The sequence below is a fragment of the Ptychodera flava genome, chromosome 2 (genome assembly GCF_041260155.1).
Source record: "Ptychodera flava strain L36383 chromosome 2, AS_Pfla_20210202, whole genome shotgun sequence".
In the NCBI taxonomy this organism is placed as follows: domain Eukaryota; kingdom Metazoa; phylum Hemichordata; class Enteropneusta; family Ptychoderidae; genus Ptychodera; species Ptychodera flava.
In genome coordinates, this window is record NC_091929.1 from 31959263 (window position 1) to 31982335 (window position 23073).

Sequence of the window (23073 nt, forward strand, 5' to 3'; positions counted from 1 at the left end):
TATGTCTTAAGGTAGTATGCACCTCGAAAGTGAAAGACTTAAACTTTTGCTCTAACTTTCCTCAACGAATCTTTCAATCATTCTCTTTCAAAATCAAGAATAAAAATAGGGGGTCACCGTGCAAATTTTGGTACTAGAGAAACAAATTACCCAAGATTTACCGATGTTAGAAATTCAAAATGGCCGCCATCCCTGTGTTAGCTCTATGGAGAAAAATAAAAATTTTCGAATTTCGAAAAACTAAGCCGATGAAAAGTTGTCTTTCACCAAGAGCTTTAAAATGAACCCCATGTGTGGTATATCAGAAGAGAATTGTAAAAGTTTGAGAGTCCGAATGTCTGTCCCCGAGGTGCGTTCTACCTGAAGAAAAATATCTAAACCATTTCTCCAGTCAAAAGAAACACTTCCCAGATGTACTTTGAATATTTGTATCCTAAATAAAACACCAAAGATGAATTGTATCATGCGTGTTGTTCTTTGCAGTTTATCAAGTCAGAATTTTATGTGGCCATTTAATACTTATTTTATTTGCAGGCTTCAAAAGCCAAACTTACAACCCCAATGGCAACTATTGGGAAAACGCCGGAAGCTGTGGACAGATTGAGTGCCCACCAGAAGGCAGAGTATCGCAGACTAAAGCAGGAAATAGCATTGAGGGAACACCGGAAAAAGATCGACGGCGGAAGAGGAGGGAGCGCCAACGCATCGCCAAGCATCTCAGATGTTGACACACAGGAGGATGTCCCACCGAAGGAAATTGTTGTTCAGAAGCTGCCTTTAGTTGCCCAGGAAACAGTTGCCAAGCAACAAGCTGCATCAGAAGAAGCCTTGAAAAATGTTGAAGAAACAGAAACAAAGCTTCAACATATAAGGTGAGCCGTTTACATCAATATAAACTAAGTGTTGATTAGAATGTATATCTACAGATCTGGCTTTATACATATAAATGTATGCTTTTCATCCGATCTTAAAAAAAAAAATAAACATCTATTGTTGCTAAGAGATATATCTTTTACAGCAAGTTTAGACAATGTTAAAAAATCAGAATTTGAAACCAAAGCCAAAAAGTAAAGCAAAGATTTACAAACCGATGTAGGAGCCAACTTCTTAAGTTGCACACACCTCCCATACAAACTGCTTGATTAAATGCTATCACAAAGACTTTGTAACCCAAACAGCAGCACAGCATTTTTTCTATTTCAAAGTTAAGGGTTAACCCTTTCACCACCATGGTTTGATCCAAATCCATTGTTATAAATTGTGATAGTGGGCCAGTTTACTGAGAATTGGGTGAACAGCTTACCGAATTCAGAGATAGAAAGACAGGGCTTTGGAGCTTGTCATTGTACTATTATTGTGATCAGTGTTATAATTATTTTTTGCTCATCTTTAGGAAACTTCTTAGGAAAGACCAGCAGGTGATGGTGAAGTTGGATTCACAGATGAACAAGAAACAATCGGCAGTGCAATTCATCGTCAACCGTATTCAAAAACTGAAAGAACAGCTACAAGCCACAGAGGACGTGCTTCATGCGAATACAGTTGCCATACAGAAACTAGAGACCCATGTGAGTATATCCTATGGTATTCAAATATAGGGTATGCAGCGTGGTTCCCAGTTGTGCTTTTCAGATGCAGGACTGAGTGTGTGCACAGCATTCTATGGACACAATCACAAAACCACAGCCTGGTACAAACTGGACAGGTGTCCCCACATTATTTTTTTTGAGGGGGTGGGGGCAACTGATGCAAATCAGTAGAATACGTTGTCGATGGTATGACTGAGGTTACATGCCCAAGTCATTACTCCATGATCCATATGGAACAAAGTCAATACATTTGATGCTATAGTATTAGAAAGGTGGACCGTGTATGTAATTCAATGACAAATTCATGCTTGTAAATGAAAATCTGTCATGAGGATGTTCTCCATAGTCTAGTTGTGACATCATTGTATCCCATGAAATTTGTAATATCAACAGTATGTATAATGGTGTGTGTATGATGTATGTAGGGGTAAAGGCAATGTCGGAATTGGTCATTATGTAGGCATGCGTTTTGCATGATGTTACTGTATGTGTGTTGGCATAATGCAGTTATTGGTCAACATTATTGCCTTGCTGTATGGCATTACATACATCATGCGAAATATGTCAATGTATTATTTTGATCTCAACAACGTTATTCCTAAATCTGGCTTCTCCAGAGAGTCAATCTTTCCTCCAGGATTGAGAAGAGGTCAAGCTTAGAAGGTAAACTATTGGCAAAGGTCAATCAACTAAGACAGGCTGCTGGTTTGAAAGAACTCTCCCTAGGGGCTTGGGTTGATGCAGAAGGCCCTGAAGGGAATATGCAAAGCACTCAACTCAGTTTGAAAGTAAGTCAATAACTTGGTATAGTTTTTTTGTTAACTTTGATTAATACTCACTAACACAGCACAGCAGGACACTCATATACAATGTCTTAGGGAATGGCAAAACTACAGGAACCAATCCTGCAGTGATTTTACAATAGTCATATTTGAACATCCATTCTGCATATACGATAGCACTCGCAGTAGTGTACTACACTACTTTGCTTTGAATTTCACAGAGTGACGTCATTTTCTTTTTTTTTTCGCTACAGAGATAACATCTTCTGTCTACTACATGTAACTTAAGCATTTATTTTTTAGGGGATTATTTTATCTATATAGGCATATTCCTATTCCATAGAACAATAGATAATACCTTCCCGAACAGCAAAAAAGTTAAATGAATAACTACATAATCAGAAATGTGCCTTGAGTGTGTACTCCTTTTATTATGATTTTGTCTGTTGGTTCATGTTACTTAGATACAGGTACATGTTTCAATAATGTTTTTGGTTACTTTTGTGAAACCAGTGTTTGTAAATCTCTCCTGACTTGTTTCAACTTTTGCAGAGTCCAAGGAAGACAGCAGCTGTAACGCAAGTTTCCGTCCCCAAGAAGGCAGCTGCCGTTCCAAAGAAAATGACATCGGAACAGATTGCCAAAGAGAAGGAGCGTCTTCAGAGACTTGAACGGGAGTTTGCTGAAAAGATCAAAAAGTTGCGCCAAGTTCAGGCGCTGACCGAGGCTAAAAATACTGCAACGGAATCATCCAACTTAACAAACAATGGTGCTCTTCAGCGTTTAGCTGAGATACGGATGCAGTCAGCTAGTCTTAAACCATCCATGCAAGAATACAAAAAGGACAAAATAAGCCTTGACATTGCTATAGAAACAGAGGAGGCGAACGATGAGGGGCCGCAGGTGAAGAAGAGGAGAAAATCCCTCCTCGAAATGAACCCTAGCACGAAACCAAATCTGATCACTGCCAAAGAGAAAAGCAAAAATGTTGACACTCCGACTGCAGCGGATGTGAAAGCGACATTGGCTGGTAAAACAGAACTCATAGCAGCTGATAAAGAAAACATTACCCAATTCAAAAGTGGGGAACAATCTGGGAAACATTCGAAGGAAAATCAACCAAAGAAATCCGTGGTATTCTCACTGCCATCAGAACAACAGCTGGACCGACTCAGAAGATTGCAACAGGAGAAGGAAAAAGTGGTCAAATTTGAATCAGTTTGGACTCAACAGAGGCAAGATTTTCCAAGAGACTATGTGTCACTCCCACCGTTACGCCTTGAAATGGACAAGGCAGGTGCTAATTTGAATAGTACTGACACGATGCAAGGACTGGGAACTATCAAAACTGTGCAATACAAGCCATATGAAAGCCCGCTTCAGCTCTTTAAGAGTTATCGGTGAGTTCAGCATTATTCTCTCATGGAAAATCTCCGAAAGAACGAATACAGATATGGTAAACTGTGAAAAATAATATAGTAAACTGAAAAATAAAATTGAGCATGATTTTCAATGAAATCCAGCCTGGTAATAGTGATTTTTCAATGCTTCATGAGACAAGGAATTAGTTTTACTTCAGAGTTGCCAATCTCCACAAGGGGATTTTGACGGTTGGGCCACCCCTCTGATTTTCAAACAATCTATTCATATGCTATTAACCAATCAAAAGAGCACATGTTCACGACAAAAGAATATGGAAATCATGTATTATTATGTAAATAAGAGCATTTCAGTTTTCATGCTCTGATTTCATATTTGACCCAGGTTCAACATGTATATTACTGGACAAAGGCCAAGCTGTCGCTGAGCTTGGTGACTTTCAGCAATAAAATCAATCCTTATACTAGAATCATGTATGTAGATTAGATTGTTAATTATTTCTTAGAAGTACTGTTCAATTTTCATGCTCTGATTTTACATTTGACCCAGGTTCAACCCATACTACCGGACAAAGGCCAAGCTGTCCCTGAGCTCGGTGACTTTCAGCAATAAAATCAATCCGCATAGAATCATGTGTAGATTTGACATCAAGGGCACCTGCAATGACGAAGGCTGTCGATGGTGGGTAGAAATTATGAGTTGTGCCATTAGATAAGGCATACCTTGACATAAAGTCAATACAAGAGTTAACGTTTCTCTCAGTCAAGTTTAAATTTGTTGAAAATGATTGCCTCCCAAGACACCCGTCCCAAACCTCTGAATATTCTCATTTCTTGTTTGATTTCATACATCTGTTGTTGGATGATTACAATTCAGTAATTTTGCCGCCCTGTATACTTGTTAGAGCAGTATTTGTGAAACTTAAAAAATTCAAAGTGTTAAGTCTGTGGAAGGTAAAAAAGGCCAGAAGTTTTGGGACATTTTATACCGGCAGCTTTGAAAACATGAACATATTGTAATTTGTATCATAAAAATGACAAGACATGAAAATGGTGTGCAAAAGTCAACAAAGATGTTAAGTTTTGTTTATCCATATCGAGCCCTGTCACAAAGAAACCAGCCAAATTTCCAGAACTATGATGGTGGGACTGTTGCCATAGTAACACTTTGTGTCAATTTACTGTTTTAGGCAACACAAGGAAGATTACAATCTCACCAAAGAAGAACTCTTTCAAGACATTGTGTCTTTTGCACCGAGGTTAGCAGGTGTCAAAGATATGGAGAACATCACAGAGCATGAAGAAAGGGTGTCAGAGTATGTGAACACTTTGTACAAACAGAATGGAGAGAAGATGACGGCAGACCAGATGTGTTTGCTTTTTGTCAGTAAAGTTAATGATCATCACAAGAATGGTAGGATCAAGTGTGACTGACTCAAAGTTGTATATGTATCATGTTTGTGTGTATGTATGTATGTGTGCTTGTGTGTGTGTGTATTTGTACATACAGGTTTATATTTACAGGTTTTTCCCAAATTTGTTTTTGAGGGTAACGTTTTCATATGTTAATATGTACAAAGAAATTTATTTTTACAATAAAAATATGCAAATTATGCATTATATAATTTGGTCACCCCTCTATTTTGCATTAGAGGGGAATTTTTCCAAGCTGTGGCAAACACTAATTTACATGTTCAGTAAATGTGCATGGGCAAAAAGAGGTAGATTGGCAACTGATAAGAAAACTGGAGATGATTGTGTAGATAGAAAGAGAGAAAAGAAAGTGATTCACACAAAACAGGGACATATGTTTCGGTCAATGTTGATATCAAGATTGAAATGAGGTGAGGCAGGGTTAGGGAGTTGAGAGAGCTGAGAGAAGACAGGAAGTGGGCAACTATTACTCTTTCAGGCTGTTTATGTCATTTATGGTGTAAACGTTTAACTGAGTGCTTACGATGAAGAAACTACGTTTTGCCGACAGTTGCACCTCACACTATGATGTATGAAAGACGAAAATGGAAACCCAGGCAGTCTGCAAAGAAACAACAAGAAAAGGATGACGACTCGTCGGCTGATATCAAGATGCCTGGTAAGTACTTCCAAATGTGTGGGAATCTAAATCCACCAGTGTTACCTGTGACTTGCAGGATTTTGTCATTCTTTCAGTCAACTTTGGAGTTTCTTGTAATTTCCTTGAGACAGTCCAATAGTATCAAATGTAATAGCTCAAATATTCTGACATAAAAGAAAACATTCAATGGTCAGTGTTGTTTCACTGTACTCGAATGGGTACACTGATATTCCCATTCCATGGAGTTTGTATTCTTCTGGAAAGTCCTCGAATTTTAAAGCTTCCAGTAAAGTCCAGGAAGAGTCCTTGAAAATGAAAATGAAATTAGAAAAGTCTGGAAAAATTGGTAATCCGCCCTCAGTTTTCAAAAATGATAAGATTTTCAGTCATAATATCATAAAGATGATCTGTAATAGTATGTGTGAAAATAATATGATGTGTAAATGGTATCTATCTTTTTGGTCTTAAAAATTCTTGAAAATTCAGAAAATGTTCTTAAAAGTAGTTGAATTTTAAGTGACTTTTAATGTATGGACCCGGATTGCAAGTTTTCATGGACACGAGTCCAACTACCATTTTGTAGGTTGGTAGTCCAGAACCTGTAACTTAGGATCCAAACCACTGTGTGCTACTCTTCAAATTGATGTCCAAATTTTGCAGAAATTCTAAATCTCTCAAGGAAATGCCCATGCAATAACTGATATTTCCTTTTTACAACAGACAGGAAATCAAAGAAATATGTGTCAAGTTTAGATACAACTTTCACAGAGGACGATCCACGGTACTTTACAATGGATGGTGTGGTGTGCCAAGACTTGGAATCAGCCGTAATGGAACATCCCACTGATGTACAGTTATGGTTGAAACTAGCTTATCAACAACTCTCAAGACAGGACAGGTAGATTTCATAACACTTAACTATGTGTATTTCACAATGCTAATCCCAGTTGTTTTGCGTGTTTTGTCTGAAATGAATGTTCATCTGCTCCAATCAAAATCTGCCATTGTTTTGAATAGAAAATGGGAAAATCACCAGAAGAATTAAATGGATACAAAATTTTCTCCAAAGAAAGGAAAAAATGCAATTCGTTAGGTTTTTTATACCGCTGTGTTGTTTTGACGGCTTGTTTCACTGTTATGGTATTGTCTGACACAGATGTTAGTTGACAATCCATTCTAGGACAATTTTTTCAACATCCTAAAGCAAGACAAAATGTTGGGCATATACTGATTAGTATTAAAAATTGAGATAACCCTAGGGAGTCCTGTTGTTCACAACACTGTGAGAGGGCACCCTAAGTAAACAGTTTATTCATAATGAATGTTGGGCGTAGTGTTCTCAAGGTGCATATCTCATATGTCACGTTGATTCAAGCTGTTCAACCCTAATTCCCTGTACACAAGTCCACAATCACCATTGATAACAATAAACTAGGACCAAACCATTCAGTAAATGGGTTAAGACGCCTGGTCTTTTACTCCTGCAGTGAATCCGACTCCCTGGACAAGGCTCTGAATGTGTTGTCCAGAGGTCTTGAAAGCAACGGTGGAAGTCCTGAACTATGGCAGCATTACCTGACCCTGTTCGCTAAGCGAGGAAGTGCCGATGAACTCCGTGAAATGTGCCAGGAAGCTGTCCACTTTGCTCCACACTATGATGTCTGGTCAAAGGTGAGCTGGATATCTGTTTTCTTACATTATGCAGGCTGGTCAAATTACTTTCCAAGTATGTGTCAGACTGTCATTCATAGATTGCTGAAGAAAGCAAGAAGTACATAATATGTGTTTCCTCTTCATAAATGAGAAACCTTTGACAGGGTGAATGCCAACCAAACTTAGATATTTGATGCCAAGCTTAAATTGTGAAATATTCACTCAGTCTCTAAGCATACCATATCACGAACTTTTAACACCACACTATGGTTTTGTATTTCCAAATTGCACTATTGCCATGTATGGAAATAAGTGTGAGAAGGTCACAGGGATGGAACTGCAATACTTTCTTCTTTTGTCTCATGTATAAGCAGTATCTTACTCTACATTATAGTCTATAATGAAATACCAAGTATTCAGCTAGTCACTGCACCATGATTGTGTGACGTGCAACATTCTAAATATACAATAGTAACCATAGAGTTGGCTACACAACTACACATATAATCTGTCTTGACAAAAAGAATGCCTGGCATTTCAACACTCATAAATGAAAACTTTCAATTATGTTGGCATTTTTCTTACAGTGTCTTGAGTTAGAAAAAACCTTCTCAGGGAAGGACGACCTATGCAAGAAGATTCTGGCATTCTTGAAGAAGAGACAGGAGGAAAACTTCAGCAATTTACAGTCTCACCAGCTACTGGAGACGTTACTCCACCGAATTCATTTACATGTACAGACCAGAAGATACAGTATAGCTTTAAATGTTTTCAGTGTAAGGCTTGCATCATTGCTATGGAGTATTCATTTCTATGTCATAAATATTGTGTATTTCTACAGTGTTGCCGCCAGGAGGCGCCCTTGCGACAATGTCCCCGAAACGGACCCCATTGACACGCACTCTTGCGTACTGCGGGTCACCTCGGGCGCACTCGTGAGTCGACTGTGTTGGGTGTAGTCTACAAGTAATATCTGTTACTGACGATGATCTTTGTTTTGCATAATTATTTTGAGGCTTACACAACGCACTTTCGGAGCTTGCTATGATTAAAAGTAATTAAATGGCTGCACTTTATATCATAATTTGCTTGACTGTAGTCCGTCTGAGCTCTGATTTGCGGCAGATATGGTATACTGCTTAAATTGCCTGAAATTCAAGCATACCGACGCGGTCCAGGTATCTTGTATTTTATTCAGTGAAACTGATGTGTTACGAAATAATGCAAAATTTGATTGACAACTGCTTGTTGTCCCTAAAATGTACAAAATGTCCCAAAAAATAAATCGTAGTGGGACACCGTGTCCCCTGATCTAAAATTCCTGGCTGCAACACTGTGTATTTCTGTATTCATGATTAGACAGTAGGTTTTGTCTAAAATTCACTCAAAGTCAAACAAACTTGACAAATAGCATTGCCATTCCTTTGTTTCAGACAGGGATGGAAGGATATTTATATCAAAAAGGCCTGATGCGACATTTATGTCAAATATTCAATCTGTTCTTTGCATTCCAATTATAAGTTTAAGTTCTTTGCTTGTTCAAATAAATCAAAGGTTGTCAGTAGACAAGTACCAAATGTAAAGAAAATTTACAATTGAGTTCTTGTGTTGTAGTTTAGCCCATGCCCTTTTTAGTTTTGAAGTTTTGTAACCAGCTCTCTTCCACGGTCATAAGTAAAAATATAAGACTATATAAACAAATAGACTGACAAATGTGTTCATAAATAAATAGAATGATGAATCAGCGGACCACAAAATAAATAAATTGACATTTTGAGCTAGGGAGTGCAGAAAGAAGGAACTGAAACTTATCTCTGAACACAGAGTAAGAAATATCTTGAAATTTCTTTGTATCAGCTCTGTACCAGGGAATGCAATATGTGAAATTTTGTCTTGATGAAAGAGAACTTCTTAGGTCAGACAGATATAAATTTAGTGTAGCGGTGTTATGTTTCATGAATCTTGGAGTCAATTTAGGAATTTGTCTTTGTGACAGTTCCGTACCAGAGAATGTGATGTGAACCTTACTAGATCAAAGGAGAACTTTTCAGGTCAGAGACGTATAAATTTAGCTGAGAGGGCTTATTGGAACAGAAGTGACCTATCTGTCAGTTGTATTACGGACTAGTTACTTAGATAGCTGATCCGGTAAGACAGCCTTTTCACATTTCAATGAGTTTTGATATCACTGAAGTTGATTAATCTATTCTTTCAACAGACTTCATTGATGGATAAGTCTAAGCCGAGTGGAGATTCCAGCTGTCTTGGTCACCTGTTAGCACCCAATGATCGATGTCTGGCATGGCTGTCTTTCATCTATCTAACACAGTTCCACACTCTGCCACCCAGCCTCTATGATCCCATGAACAGCAATCCGGCCAAGATTGTCAGCAAGGTAGTTTAATAGCCATCTGCTGGTAAAAAAAACCTCTCCGAATACATCAGTTATACAAAATGAGTTCACATCTTAAAGAGAGGGGTCGTCCCGTCTTCTGCTGCGTTACTTCCTTGTTGATAAACATTGCCTATTCCCAAAAATTGGTGATGAATGCTGTGCAAATGTGAAGCAAATTTAGCATTTTGATGCATGTTCATAGTACAGCAGTTTTGTAGCTTTCCAATCACTGCAAGACTTTGCCGAGTAAACTCTTGTTGCTGCCCCTTCAGGAAAGTCATATTGTCAAAGGCCAATACACTTGTGCAGCCAACAAGTGAACATAAAAATAGTGCCCACAGACTACTTATACTCTGTCCACCAGAAGGAAAGATACTAGGTCATGTGTTTAGATTGGCTTCATAGAAAAATCTCACTTTTGATTCTGTCATTTCTCAGGAGCCCTTTATTCTGCCATGGACTGAAGACTCTGATCTCAAACCTGAAGTTTTGCTTGGACATTTTCAGAGTAAGTGGAGTATGGAAAAATTTTCTTTCAAAAACAATTTTTGTTATTTGAGAACACTACTGTTGTCCCATAGATTCAGCATTCTTCAAGTCTTGCCTTATGGTCTCTCAGCTCGATACTCCAAACACCAATAGACCCATAATGTGTAGATATTGAATGCTTAACAATGTGACTTGGACTGTGGCATCAATTCTTTCAATTACACAAATTAAACTAGTGTTTCCAATCAGGACAGGTACAACTGTTGCATGATTCCCAACTTTTTACTAGAATTGTAAAGGGGAATTCATGATTAATATCACAGTTCAACTGACATGTTGCGTATCAGAAGATGTTGCTTCACCACGACTATTTTGCCAGCTTCAGAACGAGTCGTGAAGCTTGAGACAATGATATGCCAACAGAATGCCCAAATATTGCACATACATGTATGTCTAAGTTACTACCTCAATGTAGAAAATCTTGACGGGTAAATCATTGTCAATTTCCCAAATAGAATGCTTTCATACAGTGAGTAAAGATAGAGCTCATGAGAGCTCTGGCTGGCCGTTTTGCCTGTACCCAGTGAAATCAACTCAAGCGTTAAGGTAGTGCGAAGGTGAAAGACTTGAAATTTTACCCAACTTTCCTCAATGAAACTTTCAACCATCCTCTTACCAAATTAAGAACAAGAACTGTGGGTGACCATACAAATTTTGGTACTATTGAAACAAATTACCTGACATTTATCAGTAATTGAAATTCAAAATGGCCGCCGACCCTGTGTTAACTCCATGTGGAAGTATGAAATTTTTCAATTTTTAAAAAACTAAGACTGAAAATTTGTCTCAATCCAAGAGCTTCAAAATGAGCCCCCACAAGTGGTAATCAGAAAAAACTTGTAAAAATATTTGATAGTCTGAATATCTGTCCCCAAGATGCATTTCACCTTTGTATACCGTTGACACCAAGACTGCAGGACAAAATGAAGTGATTACATGGAACCATAATCCCTTACATGCTAAATATCACCAGAGTTCCAAAGAGATTTAACTCTATGTTCCCACACTGTACTACTCTAGTATATAATGTCACCCTTCCCTATCTTGCTGTCATTAGATGCTTTGGATGCATGCATAGACCACACTCAACCTGCAGAGCTCAACACACTCATATGTTTACCACTCTATAAGAATGTACTCAAAATGAAGACACTGCTAGACAGGTATGTTGCAGTCTTCGTAATTGCCTACTTTTGTCACACTTTTGTTATTGCTTTAAAGCTCTCCTATGCTTGAACGTTTGTGTTCTTAAAAAGGCGCCCTTCTCAATCCCAGGTTCTCGCATTAGCAAATGTGTCAATAGCCCATTAACAGTTTGTCATTCTTTTGTTTTCCATTGAATCTTTCATCAAGTTACTAATATTTATATTAGATAAATCTGATAATTGAGAGCGTTGAAAGGGTAGTAGCTGTAAGTTTTGATGATTTTTTTCAGCATGTCTTTTTAGCACCCATGCCGCCTTCAGTGTGAGTTCGTTTGCTGGGGACAGTGCTTGAAAGACACTCCAACTTACATGCTGGCTTTATGACTTAGGTCCCCACCTATCACCAACATGGTTTGGCCTAAACCATTTGATATCAATGGTGATTTTGGATCTGTTCACAGCAAAATCGGGGTGGCCAGGTCTCACATTTATTTTGACATACAGACCCAAATGACCCAAGTAATGCTATGTTTAGTGGGCAACATTTATATCTTTAACCCTTTCACCCCCAGTTCCCTGTGTACAGGTCCAACTTTACCATAGAAAACAATGGATTTGGAACAAACCATGGTGGTGAAAGGGTTAAAAAAGGCCTGGCAAAGTATTCTAAGTTGGTCCATCCTCTTTGTCATCTAGAGATGCTGCTGTATAATATCAGGACATCAGATGATTCCAAGTGTTACCGACAGATATTTAATAAAGAGCAAAATACACGGATCTTTCTGTCATGGTGTAGATGCTATCCTAGTGAATATGCTAAAAATAAATTTGCTTTCATAATATCAGTATCTAAAAAGTCCTGCAGTAATTATCTTAGATGAATTTTATCTTGTTGCAAACATACCAGAAATAAAATTCATTCGAGTTTACCCTGTAAGTGATTTTCCAATTACGCACCAGTTCTCGTCATCCAAGTTACTTCAGTGTGGTGATCCTGCCACCCCCATGTTCCTGTTTATAGGTCCAACTGCCCCTGAAAATAATAAGGTTTTGCCAAAACTAGCCGATGAGGGGCTGCAATCAGTAAGAAGTTGACAGGTAATTTTCTTTTTTCCCCTCATTGAAGGTATGATGCAGCGGAAACGCTGTGTCGGCAGATACTGAAAGACAGTCCATTTGTTGTGGAGCAGTGGTTGATGCTTGCTGACCTGCACGTACTGAACAATCAGACTGAACAGTCCAGAAAGGTATATGTAACATTTTATGCTCAAAGGGTTACAAGATTTTCTCAAAAGTGTCGCGTGTACCAGGTCAACTATAGTTGAAAGAAATACTTCTCGGTTTAACACACTGCTCTTGCTGTTTATGCAGCTCTAAGCAACTCATTTGTGTCTTTTATTAAACTACACACCAGCAAGTTGTTCAACTCACGTATGCAACTACTTTCAACCCTTTCGGAGCCGTAATTTTTCCCTCAAAAATTTTGGTGCTACATTTTACCAACTTTTATGTATTTTTCTGTAACTTTTTTGATAATTTTGAACCAAATAAACATCACATTTCATTGGCTGCATTGTTTTAGCAAAATTTATTCTCAAAAATTAGAAAAAAACTGACTAGGGTAAATTTTATAACTGTGACAAGAAATTGACTATGGCGCTCAAAGGGTTAAACATTTCTCTGAACTATACCAGGTCTTTGAAGAAGCCATGGTGGAAAATCCATTTTCTGTGGAACTCTACTACTCTGCAGCCACCTTTGAACTCTCACAGCAGAACCCTGAAGAAGCCTTGTCGCTTCTCAGCAAATGCGTTCAACGATTATTCCACTGCGAAGAAATGGAGGAGCAGCCGGCAACAGAGGATCTGTATCGGTGAGTCATAGATGTCCCATTTGTGGTGCAGAAACCAGGTTGGTTTTTGGATTTTTATTGACAAGGTAATGAGAAAATAAAAAAAATTAATATCAATGTAGTGTGTACCTCGAAATTGAAAAGTTAAACTTTTGCTCAAACTTTCCATAAAGAAATGTTTAACCATTCCCTTTCAAAATCAAAGAATAAAAATTGTACCTGAAATATTTTTGTTCCTCTACTTTGTTTCAGTCGATACTTTGTTTCCTCTGGTTGTGATGAATAGAATGATAGGCTGTGCTCTTTCTTCAAAAATGTGAATGTCTTCACTGTATTGTTTTCTTGTCTTATGCTTTTCTACCAACACAATATGTAATACAACTCCACCCAAGTCAAACAAATAGCCCATCTCTGTTCTTTACCGCCATTAATTATAGGGACAAGGTCATTCAATTCCTGTATCATCCACTGTCCCTCATTTGTCAAGGGATAAAGTCATTCAATTCCTGTCCATTGTCTTGCCAAAGGATAAACTCATGCAATTCCTGTCCATCATCCACTGTCCCTCATTTGCCAAGGGACATCGTCATTCAATTCATGTCCATCATCCACTGTGCCTCATTTGCCTTCCAGATTGTTTAGGGTTTCTTTCTGCAACCAGTGTGCATAAATATTTTGAAAGTGTTCAGCATGAATATACCAAGTACATTCCACTTTACCTACAATGTCACTGCCCGGCAGATTAAAATCAATTTTACTTATAACACTTTTATTTGAATACCAATAGTCATGCACACTTAAAGGCATTCCTCTGTTTAATTTCAGTAAACTTCTTGGTCAGACTGTATCTCTGGAAAGCCTTTTACCCTCTTTAACAGAAGACATCGTATCTGAGACATCAACCCAGCAGCTCTATCTTTGGCTGAGTTACTGTCTGGTGCTGGAACTCCGGGGAAATGACAGTGGCTGTGTAGAGGCATATGAGACGGCCCTGTATGCGCTGAAGAGCCATACACATGTGCAGAGAGTGTGGATTCAGTGAGTATTTGGGGCAGAAGTAATCACCGTTATATGGTGTTTGTTGAGACCTTGGTTTGAGGATTGCATCTGTTGGAGTTTGTGCATGTTTAGGAGAGGAGTGACAACATTGAACAACTGCACAAGATGACTATGGGATGCTTGTTGCTGATAGAGGGAAGAATGTTTGAAGTGAAAGTGTGTGTGTGTGTGTGAGAGAGAGAGAGAGAGAGAGAGAGAGAGAGAGAGAGAGAGAGACAGACAGACAGACAAACAAATAAGAGAGAAAAGCGGACAGACTACAGAGAGAGACAGAGAGGGGGCAGCAAGGGTGAGCAAATTCTGAAAGTATGGTCCGAAGATCAACATCAAAATGCATCTAGTGGTCCTGTAACTCTATCTTGTGATCCAGCTTTCATTCCCAATTTACATTTCATTATTATTTGGTTCCATTATCCTTTTGTCCATTGGACCACTAACACCAAAACAAATGAAGTCCTTTATAAAGATTTTGTTATCTAGAACCTTCGACCACACCAGATTTTCTCTCTCCATAAAGATAGATAGGTAGCCAGGTAGGTACTGGTACAAAATGTATGTAGAGATAGACAAAAACAAACAGACAGGCAGACAGGGATAAAGGAAGAAATTCCAAAGCAGTGTGGTTGGGAGAGACAGAAAGCTAGAGTGTGAGTGAATGGTTCATGCATGTATGCCTCTGTATATGCATGAAAAGATGTCATCACCAGTTTATCAGGACAGGAATCGTAGCAGTTCCAATGTACATTCCTATGTTACTTTGGCCATTTCAGTCTCAGTGCATATTAACATTTGTTTTGAGTCACCAAGTAGACACGAATGGTATCCTTGCCAGCTGCCTTTACCCAATGGTGACCAAGACTTCACAAACTGGAGCTGCCGGCCTGTGTTGTGCTCTCTCCACAGATATCTCAAGTACCAGAGTAGAAAAGCCAGCATATCCACAGACACTTCGAGAGACCGGAGAATCTTTACTGATCTCATCAATCGCTGCCTCGTAACCATGCCAACACAGTTTCATCCGCCGTTCTCCACGACGACGCTATGGAGTGACTACAGCTTTCACAACAGTGTGGTTGAAATGTACCTAGAGTGTTTGAGAGAAGAGGATTGGTCCATTGCATATGAAGGCTTTCTGCGTATGATGCCAAGCAACGCTGTTCTGGCTGTCAGGTAAAACTTATGTGAATTGCTTTCTACCCTATGGATTCCTACCTATTGATGTCACCCATGTCTTCAGTGTTTAGGATTAGCCCATTACACTTTGAAATAGGGGTGAAATGGGGTGCAGTATTACGAAGGCTGCAATGATTGGCTGCTATGTAATGTGTCTGTGCTATAATTGGCTGTTATTTAATCTGTCTGTGCTGTTATTGGCTGTTATGTAATCTATGTAATCTGTCTATGCAATGATTGGTTGTTATGTGATCTGTCTGTGCAATGATTGGTTGTTATGTAATCTGGCTGATCCTTAGATTTGTCTGTCTTGAATTCAGAATAATAATTTATGTGTCATAATCAGGGATGCAGAAAATTTTGGTAACATGTGGCAAAAATAAAAGTATAGGCGGTTACAAGTGGTGTGTGAGTGCACAAAGTTTGTGCAAAATGTCTTGATTTGTTACTGAAACTTAGTTTTCACAGCCAGCAAGTTTTAGCTAACAGCCAGTTGTTTTGCCGGTTGTTTTTTCTACATCCCTGATCATAGTGTAACGACATAAATGCAAATAGACCTATTTTCATGACATTTATGTGACATTTGATATGGTTGGAACCTTACCGCCATGAATACAGCTCACTGATGAGTTTAAGCATCCATGAATTTGAAATAATGCACTTCACACGAGAAAACTTTGGTATTGTCTATGATGATTTGCACTCCAGGCAGCAATCTGCCCACACAGATCGTCAGCATTGGTTGATTGTGACGAAACCATGTGCAGGGGCCATCTGAGACAACGTGAAAAAAGACTTTAATCTCTCATGGAGTCAAATGTCTATTGTAATTGATTAACTAGACAGTGGAGGAACTATCAACTTGTCTGTCCATTGTCCATCTAGATGATGACTTGAATATTGATATGACTCTTGTGACAGTGTTTAGACTTTCAAAATGGGTCAACGAGTGGTGTTGTCACTATCAAGGGGTACGGATCGTTGTTTAACGTGCCAAGATATCTCACATTTTTCCGTCTACCTGTATTTTCAGAGCATGTCAGCACGAATGGAAGACTGGTAACTCTAGGGAGGCCGAGAGGATCTGTTCTGCATTTCTGACCAGAAATCCGTTCTGTCTACCGATGTGGAAAGTGTAGTGTATCGGACCTTACTAGTTGTTTTTACTTTAAAATTATTTTACAGTAGATCATCACTTCACTCCATGGTGTTCACAGAGTTACAGCAGGTGCTAGAATGAAATTGATACAAGTAATTTAGAAATCCCATCATTTTCCCTAACAATGTTCTAGTCTACCAGAGAACTTCAATAAATGTTTCACAATGCAAGTTGTACTCATTGTCAGTGTACAGTCCACTGCAAAAGTCCAGCCATGACTAAGTAAGATGGCTGGGAGATTGCATTAGATAATTCACCGCAAGTGTGGTGAATGCACACTCAAAGTCCAGGTGGAAAAGTGTCGGTGTATACCCATGGAGATCTGACCATCATAAGGGCCAATGGTCCTATTGACCGTGACATTTCCCCATCCACCAGTCAGGGCTAGTGTTGAGGATAGGATCTGTGTGAGTGTTTGCTTGTTATGTGTCCAGGAGTGACTGTCTTAGAACCCATCATTCATTTTAAGTGGTGACATGTCAAAGCCTCTGATGAAGAGCAGATAGCGTCCTCAGATCTATTGAAGACTGACATCCACTCAGACCACCAAACTGATATTTCAGCTTCTCAAAATAATATCGGTGAATGTATTTCTGTATTGTGTTGTAGGGCAATATCACTGGAACTCAAGGAAGGCAACCATAAAGAGGTAGATCAATAAACTCTGTATTCTCCTAGGGACCATCTCAAATTGTAGCATAAGTTCAAAAAGTGAAATTTGTTCACTTATAGGGAGGAGGTTTGACCTCCATTCAGTCAGTGAACTTCTCTGTTGCACTTTCATGTTGTGATCACAAGTGTGTAAAAAGTAAACAAAAACTGCACACTCGTACCAGCAAATTTTATAAGGAACTGTTTTTGACTTGTTCATGTCATGCTGTTGTGTTAACTCCCAACGGCTATTTACCGTTAGTGAAATTGGATCCCAAACATTTCATTCATTAAATTATAAAGATAGAAAGCATTATTTTTAAACTTTGCTGTGCATCTGCAGACATCAACATTTCACACTTTTAAACTTTTGTTTAGGAGGTGGGGAGAGGGTTTGATCTGAATGAAGGAATTTTGTTTCTTTAATGTATGCGATGATCTGAGACGGTCCCTTAATATATTAGTGGTCAACTCTTCATGTTCACAGTGTTGTGAACATGCATAAAAGTTCTTACACTCTGTAACATATTAGCTGGATCTTCATGTTTCACACTTTACGTGTATCTGTATTGAAAATAAGTTGAAAACTTTCATGGTAGGATGGCACGTATTTGCATTATTGATCTCATTTCCAAAAGTGTACGATGTTATGCAGCCTTACAGTAAATGGAGTGTTTGTTGACGTTTCTCATTCCTCCAACAGTTTTATCAATTGACAATATCATTTCATTATTTATTATATTGGCTGATTGATCAATGTAATCTCAATATTTTTTGATTGATTGATTGATTGATTGATTCCATATTGTTGACTGTGCATTGATTAATTGGTTGTTGTTACAGGCTCATCAGATGTACTGGAGTGCAACCCAAGCATTGCCATTCTCAGCAACTCTCTGGAAAGATGTAATGTTCAATCCATTCTCTTTTATTTCAACCCAGTCCATTCAAATAAACTACTCCACCTCCATCAAAAAAGTACTTCTTTCTTATTACAATGAAGTGTGATTGTGATAGGCTGTAAAGATTTGGCAAAATTTGGCAAACTGAATCTGATTTGAGAAAGGTTGAACCTGAACTTAAACAATGTTGTAGACTGTGTTTGTATAGCCATTTTTATCCAAGTAGTGCTACAGCACTGATCAGACTTTACATGAAATCAACATTGATCAACATTTTTTGAGGTAGAATTAGTTGTATGAGTCGTTTACATAGAACAGTTTGGTCGTACATCATACTACATGTTGTCAACTTGTCCCAAGCTGTGCTTACAAACGGCATGTACTCAGAGGACAAAACAGCAGTTTGGCCCTTGCTAGCCCAGATTACAAGAGTATCAGCAATGAACTCTCGACTGTCAGAACCTATAATCCAGTGAACCCTCAAAATGCTAACTTCTTTATAAAAAGATGTCAGCTTCAATCAACGTGACTCTTAATTTCAAGGTCTCTTATTGACTATTTGTATCAAAATAACACATTTAAAAGATGTTAGGTTAAGATATTGTCACTTAGCCATCCAAGATCCATTTTCACTGCTGGTACTACAATTTCGCATTTGATGTGACAGTACAAAAATATCATCTAGTAAACATTGTAAACAAACATATTTCTGTTTCTTTTTTCTTTTCTTGGTTTCTTGTAGTTTATTCTCTTTGAGGTAGCTCACAGTACCAAAGCAGAGGATGTTAAAGACGTCATTGACGCCTGCCAACAGATTGGTATCAACATAGACGACTATATTGCCACCATCTTGAAATAACCTGCTGAAACTGGAAGGAACTGGATTTGACTGAACACAGCAAAACTGGTGCAAACTGAAAGTCTCGTCTGCAAGTATTGCTGGAGTGTGTGAGTATGGTAACACACTGTGGTGACACTGGTTTTCACAGGGCAGTTTCGGTCGTATGAAATTATTGTCTACCAAAAATTTGAAAATGGGAATCAAAATTTGTCAAAATTTTGACTTAGTTTTTTGAAGGATATTTGAAAACAAAATTTCAAAATGGAAATTTGAAACGAATCTTTGAAAACAAAATTTCAAAATGAAAATTCGAAACCAATGTCATCACTTTTGTCACTGTTTGGCTCTGTCGGTAAGGTACGCAGGATTTTTGTACTTGAAGGATCGGGAAAAAAGTACTGAATAGATTTTGTAAAAAACTTGTCTTGTCCAAAGATAAGTACTTCATGCAATGATCGTGATAGTACAAAAATCCTGAGCTTTGAAGTTTGAAATTAATTTGGCATGTACTTTGTAGCAAAATTTCCTCTTTGTCATGTACTTTTCACACACACAAATACACATATATACAATACTAACGGTCTTTACCAGCAGCAAAGAGTACCCACGTAGATGTTAATAAACATTGTTTCACAACAATGTCAAGATCATTCTTCTGAGATGCAGAGAGAGGGGGTTCTTTCTAGATTGGACCTGATAAAGCTGGTCCCGACAACCATGATCCTCGCAGCCATGGAGTGACTTAATGTAAAAACTGGATGTAAAAGGACAAGGCAAAGAAGTGATCATGCAGCGACGACATTCAATATACTTACAATATTTATGAGCCAATGAGTGCATGGCTTTTGCCCACTCCTGGCCAGTGTCGTTCAGAATAGGTGGTAGTCAAAACTGACTATCTGATGACAACTACAGTAATACAACCTTCCAACTTGTCGCCTCCAGACGGATATTTGAGACTATATGTGTATCTCCACAGACACTTGAGAGACTACAGCATATTCCGTGGCGTCGGACCAATCACAGCTCAAGGAACAGCTTGTACTGGGAAACTCTTTTTTAGGTTTTGCGACTTTTTTTTCTACAAAATAAATAAAGTTTTTATTAACAGAAAAGTGAAAGTGAGGATCTAGGGGAAGTAATAACCAAATGGTGGAATCGATTAATTTAGATAAAAGTTGATTTATGAATAAATTTGTGGAAGCAGTGAAATTTTCTTGGAAGAGGTAAAAATGTATTGATAATAAACTAATTCAGCATTTGAAAAGAATGCCACATCACTGCAGCTGATACAGTTGCCATACCAGAATATTAGTTTATCAAAATATTTTCTGTTTAAAAGACATGACGGAATGGTCTTTACAAAGGAAATTTCTCTCATTCTATTTCATACTTGAGTATATCAGTGAAAACTATTTTCGTTCCTTGGATTCTGTTTTATCAGATTCATTTCGTGATCAGATGGTAAAAAGACTGCCTATCTGGCTGTTTCAAACCAATGTCAGATGGTAAAAAGACTGCCTATCTGGCTGTTTCAAACCAATGTCAGATGGTAAAAAGACTGCCTATCTGGCTGCTCCAAACCAATGTCAGATGGTTCTCAAGTTCCTGATTTTGTTCACGTAGAACTTGAACGCAAAAACCCAAACCTATGCACATTCTTTAACTTTTCTCAGTAAATCATTGCAAAGAAATGTCCAAAATACTTAATTTTTAAGAAAAATGAACTGCATGTATTAGAGTTAGTATACATAAAAAAATCTAAATATTTGAAAACAATTCAGTTTTATACGTCAAACAATACTTGTCAAAATGAGTCATTATTAATTTAAAATAATTTTCGTATCCAATTCATTAACTACATTTTACTTCCAAAGGACGCAGTTGATTCCCAATTCAAGTTTGAAACACCAAATGAGTGTTCAGTGACGGGAATTCCACCTACGATAATTTACATTTCGTTGAGACAAAAGTAATTATCAAGAAAACTGGAAAGTCGAGAAAATAAAAAACTGCAAAAGGATGGAAAGTAGTCCAATGATAGAGATATATTTGGTTTTCATTTCATTTAGTTTGGTAGAGTAGAAACAATGTGTAATTTACTTGTACTTTGTTGTATACCTTCGTATTTGTCAATATAGTCATTGAAATCTAAACATACTGTGTGTCTGAGTCACTTTATTTCATTGCTGCTGCTGTCTTGTGTGTTACTTTGGAGGGACAAAGTTGCCTTTTCAAGTTATTTTGTTTATTTTTTGATGTGAGAAGTTATTTTATGTTGTTCTTCTTACTGAAACATGTTGAACTTACAGGGAAAATCATCCAAGATGGACAGTTGCCTATATGTTACAGTGGTTTGCTTTGAAGCATTGGCATTAAATGAACTAGACATATTGTCTAAATCGAGGTGTTGCCAACACTGTCAGGTGTAGTTAACAGCTAAGCAGTAACATAGTCAATCATAAAAAAGTCAACTCTGCAAAAGTTGAAACATTGTCTAGCAGGAAGTCAGAGGAAGTCTAAACAACACCAACACATACTGTCCAAGTCTTATCACTTGCTTTCAGGTGTAGTTGTTTTGACTACATCTGACCTGCTGTAAGACAATGTTTCAACTTTGGCAGAGTTGATTTCACTGTGATCAACTTGAATTACTGCTCAGCTGATAATTACACCTGACAGTGTTGGCAACACTTCAATTTAGACAATATGTCTACTTCGTGTAATGCCAATGCTTCACAGCAAACCACTGTACGTTTACTTTTTTGTGTAGCACACACAAGCTATGCAGATAACATTGTAGATAAAAAGTTACAAATCAGTCTGTCACAAACGTCTGAGTGACTACAGCCATTCATTACACTGACTGTTTGTCTGTGAGTCGCATAATGATTGGTGTCTGTCACTGCATACATTGTATTTAATTTTGTCTACCGGGAGTGTTGTCAAAAGACTTGATTCTTTGTACTGTGTTATCTACACAATGTGTCTGTGCTGCACAAAAAGGTAAACATAACATGTATACAACTGTCCAGCATGGATGATTTTCCCTGTATCAATTATCAGAGCTCTACTAACACCTTGCGTACACACATGCTATATGAATATGCAAATGACATCATTACTGGTGTTTATCATAATTGTATCATTGGGGGATGGATCCTTATATCTACAAGCAGGGAGGGAGTAGAGATGTGACTACTGACAATTTAGCATGTTTCAGTGAGCAAAAACAACATGAACTCATTTGAAGCAATAATGACCAAAAGATAGTGACTTTGTCCCTCGTGTCCGACAAAAGTTTGCATGTGCACTGCGCATGAGATGAAATTTGCTAGACTTGCCTGAGTGAAGATTACCAATGAAATTAGATTTATATCTTTTGTGATCCACCTGCATCAATTTGAGACAAGCCAGTCATATTTTCCCCCTTGGACAAATCCCCACGACAGTGTTCTCAAACAGCCAACAACCTGAATGATGCACAATGTCATAAAAGTAAAATGATAAGACTGGTGAGTTGCCTTGCCTCCATACACATGATATACTGAGAAGAAAGGGAGGGAGGGGGTTGCAGCATCTGATACACAATTGTTATGAGGAAAAAAAACTAAATAATTTTTGCCAAATGTTGAGGAACAGAAAAATATCTTGTTTTCATTGGCCGAAGATGTTTTCTTACGGGCCTACAGCTTTGTGCTGTATTCAAAACAGGGATCGACTCCCTAGGTTACTAGTAGTTGCAAGCAGTAGTTTCTTAGAATGTCCGGGTTTTTAAGATCTTTATAATTCTTAGATGAATTTTCTTGGATAAAACCAGCTGTTTGCATCTTTCCATTTACTACATACCATACGATGCAATGAATAAAT

General features: G+C 38.0%; 1 protein-coding gene across 1 annotated transcript in view; it reads left to right on the forward strand.

Annotated features, from left to right (window-relative positions):
• The window catches only part of LOC139119183 (zinc finger C3H1 domain-containing protein-like), a 35071-nt gene extending 13712 nt beyond the window's left edge, over positions 1–21359 (forward strand). The window contains exons 10-30 of the mRNA XM_070682852.1: positions 535–872; positions 1394–1568; positions 2207–2377; positions 2924–3771; positions 4301–4432; positions 4941–5164; positions 5735–5842; positions 6545–6722; positions 7312–7495; positions 8065–8253; positions 9696–9872; positions 10311–10380; positions 11479–11584; positions 12693–12813; positions 13261–13439; positions 14244–14456; positions 15381–15647; positions 16684–16785; positions 17419–17458; positions 18304–18366; positions 19105–21359. Coding sequence (XP_070538953.1) covers positions 535–872; positions 1394–1568; positions 2207–2377; positions 2924–3771; positions 4301–4432; positions 4941–5164; positions 5735–5842; positions 6545–6722; positions 7312–7495; positions 8065–8253; positions 9696–9872; positions 10311–10380; positions 11479–11584; positions 12693–12813; positions 13261–13439; positions 14244–14456; positions 15381–15647; positions 16684–16785; positions 17419–17458; positions 18304–18366; positions 19105–19221 — 4002 coding nt within the window. The 3' untranslated portion in view covers positions 19222–21359. The remainder of the gene's footprint in view (positions 1–534; positions 873–1393; positions 1569–2206; positions 2378–2923; positions 3772–4300; positions 4433–4940; positions 5165–5734; positions 5843–6544; positions 6723–7311; positions 7496–8064; positions 8254–9695; positions 9873–10310; positions 10381–11478; positions 11585–12692; positions 12814–13260; positions 13440–14243; positions 14457–15380; positions 15648–16683; positions 16786–17418; positions 17459–18303; positions 18367–19104) is intronic.
• The last annotated feature ends 1714 nt before the right edge of the window (positions 21360–23073 follow it).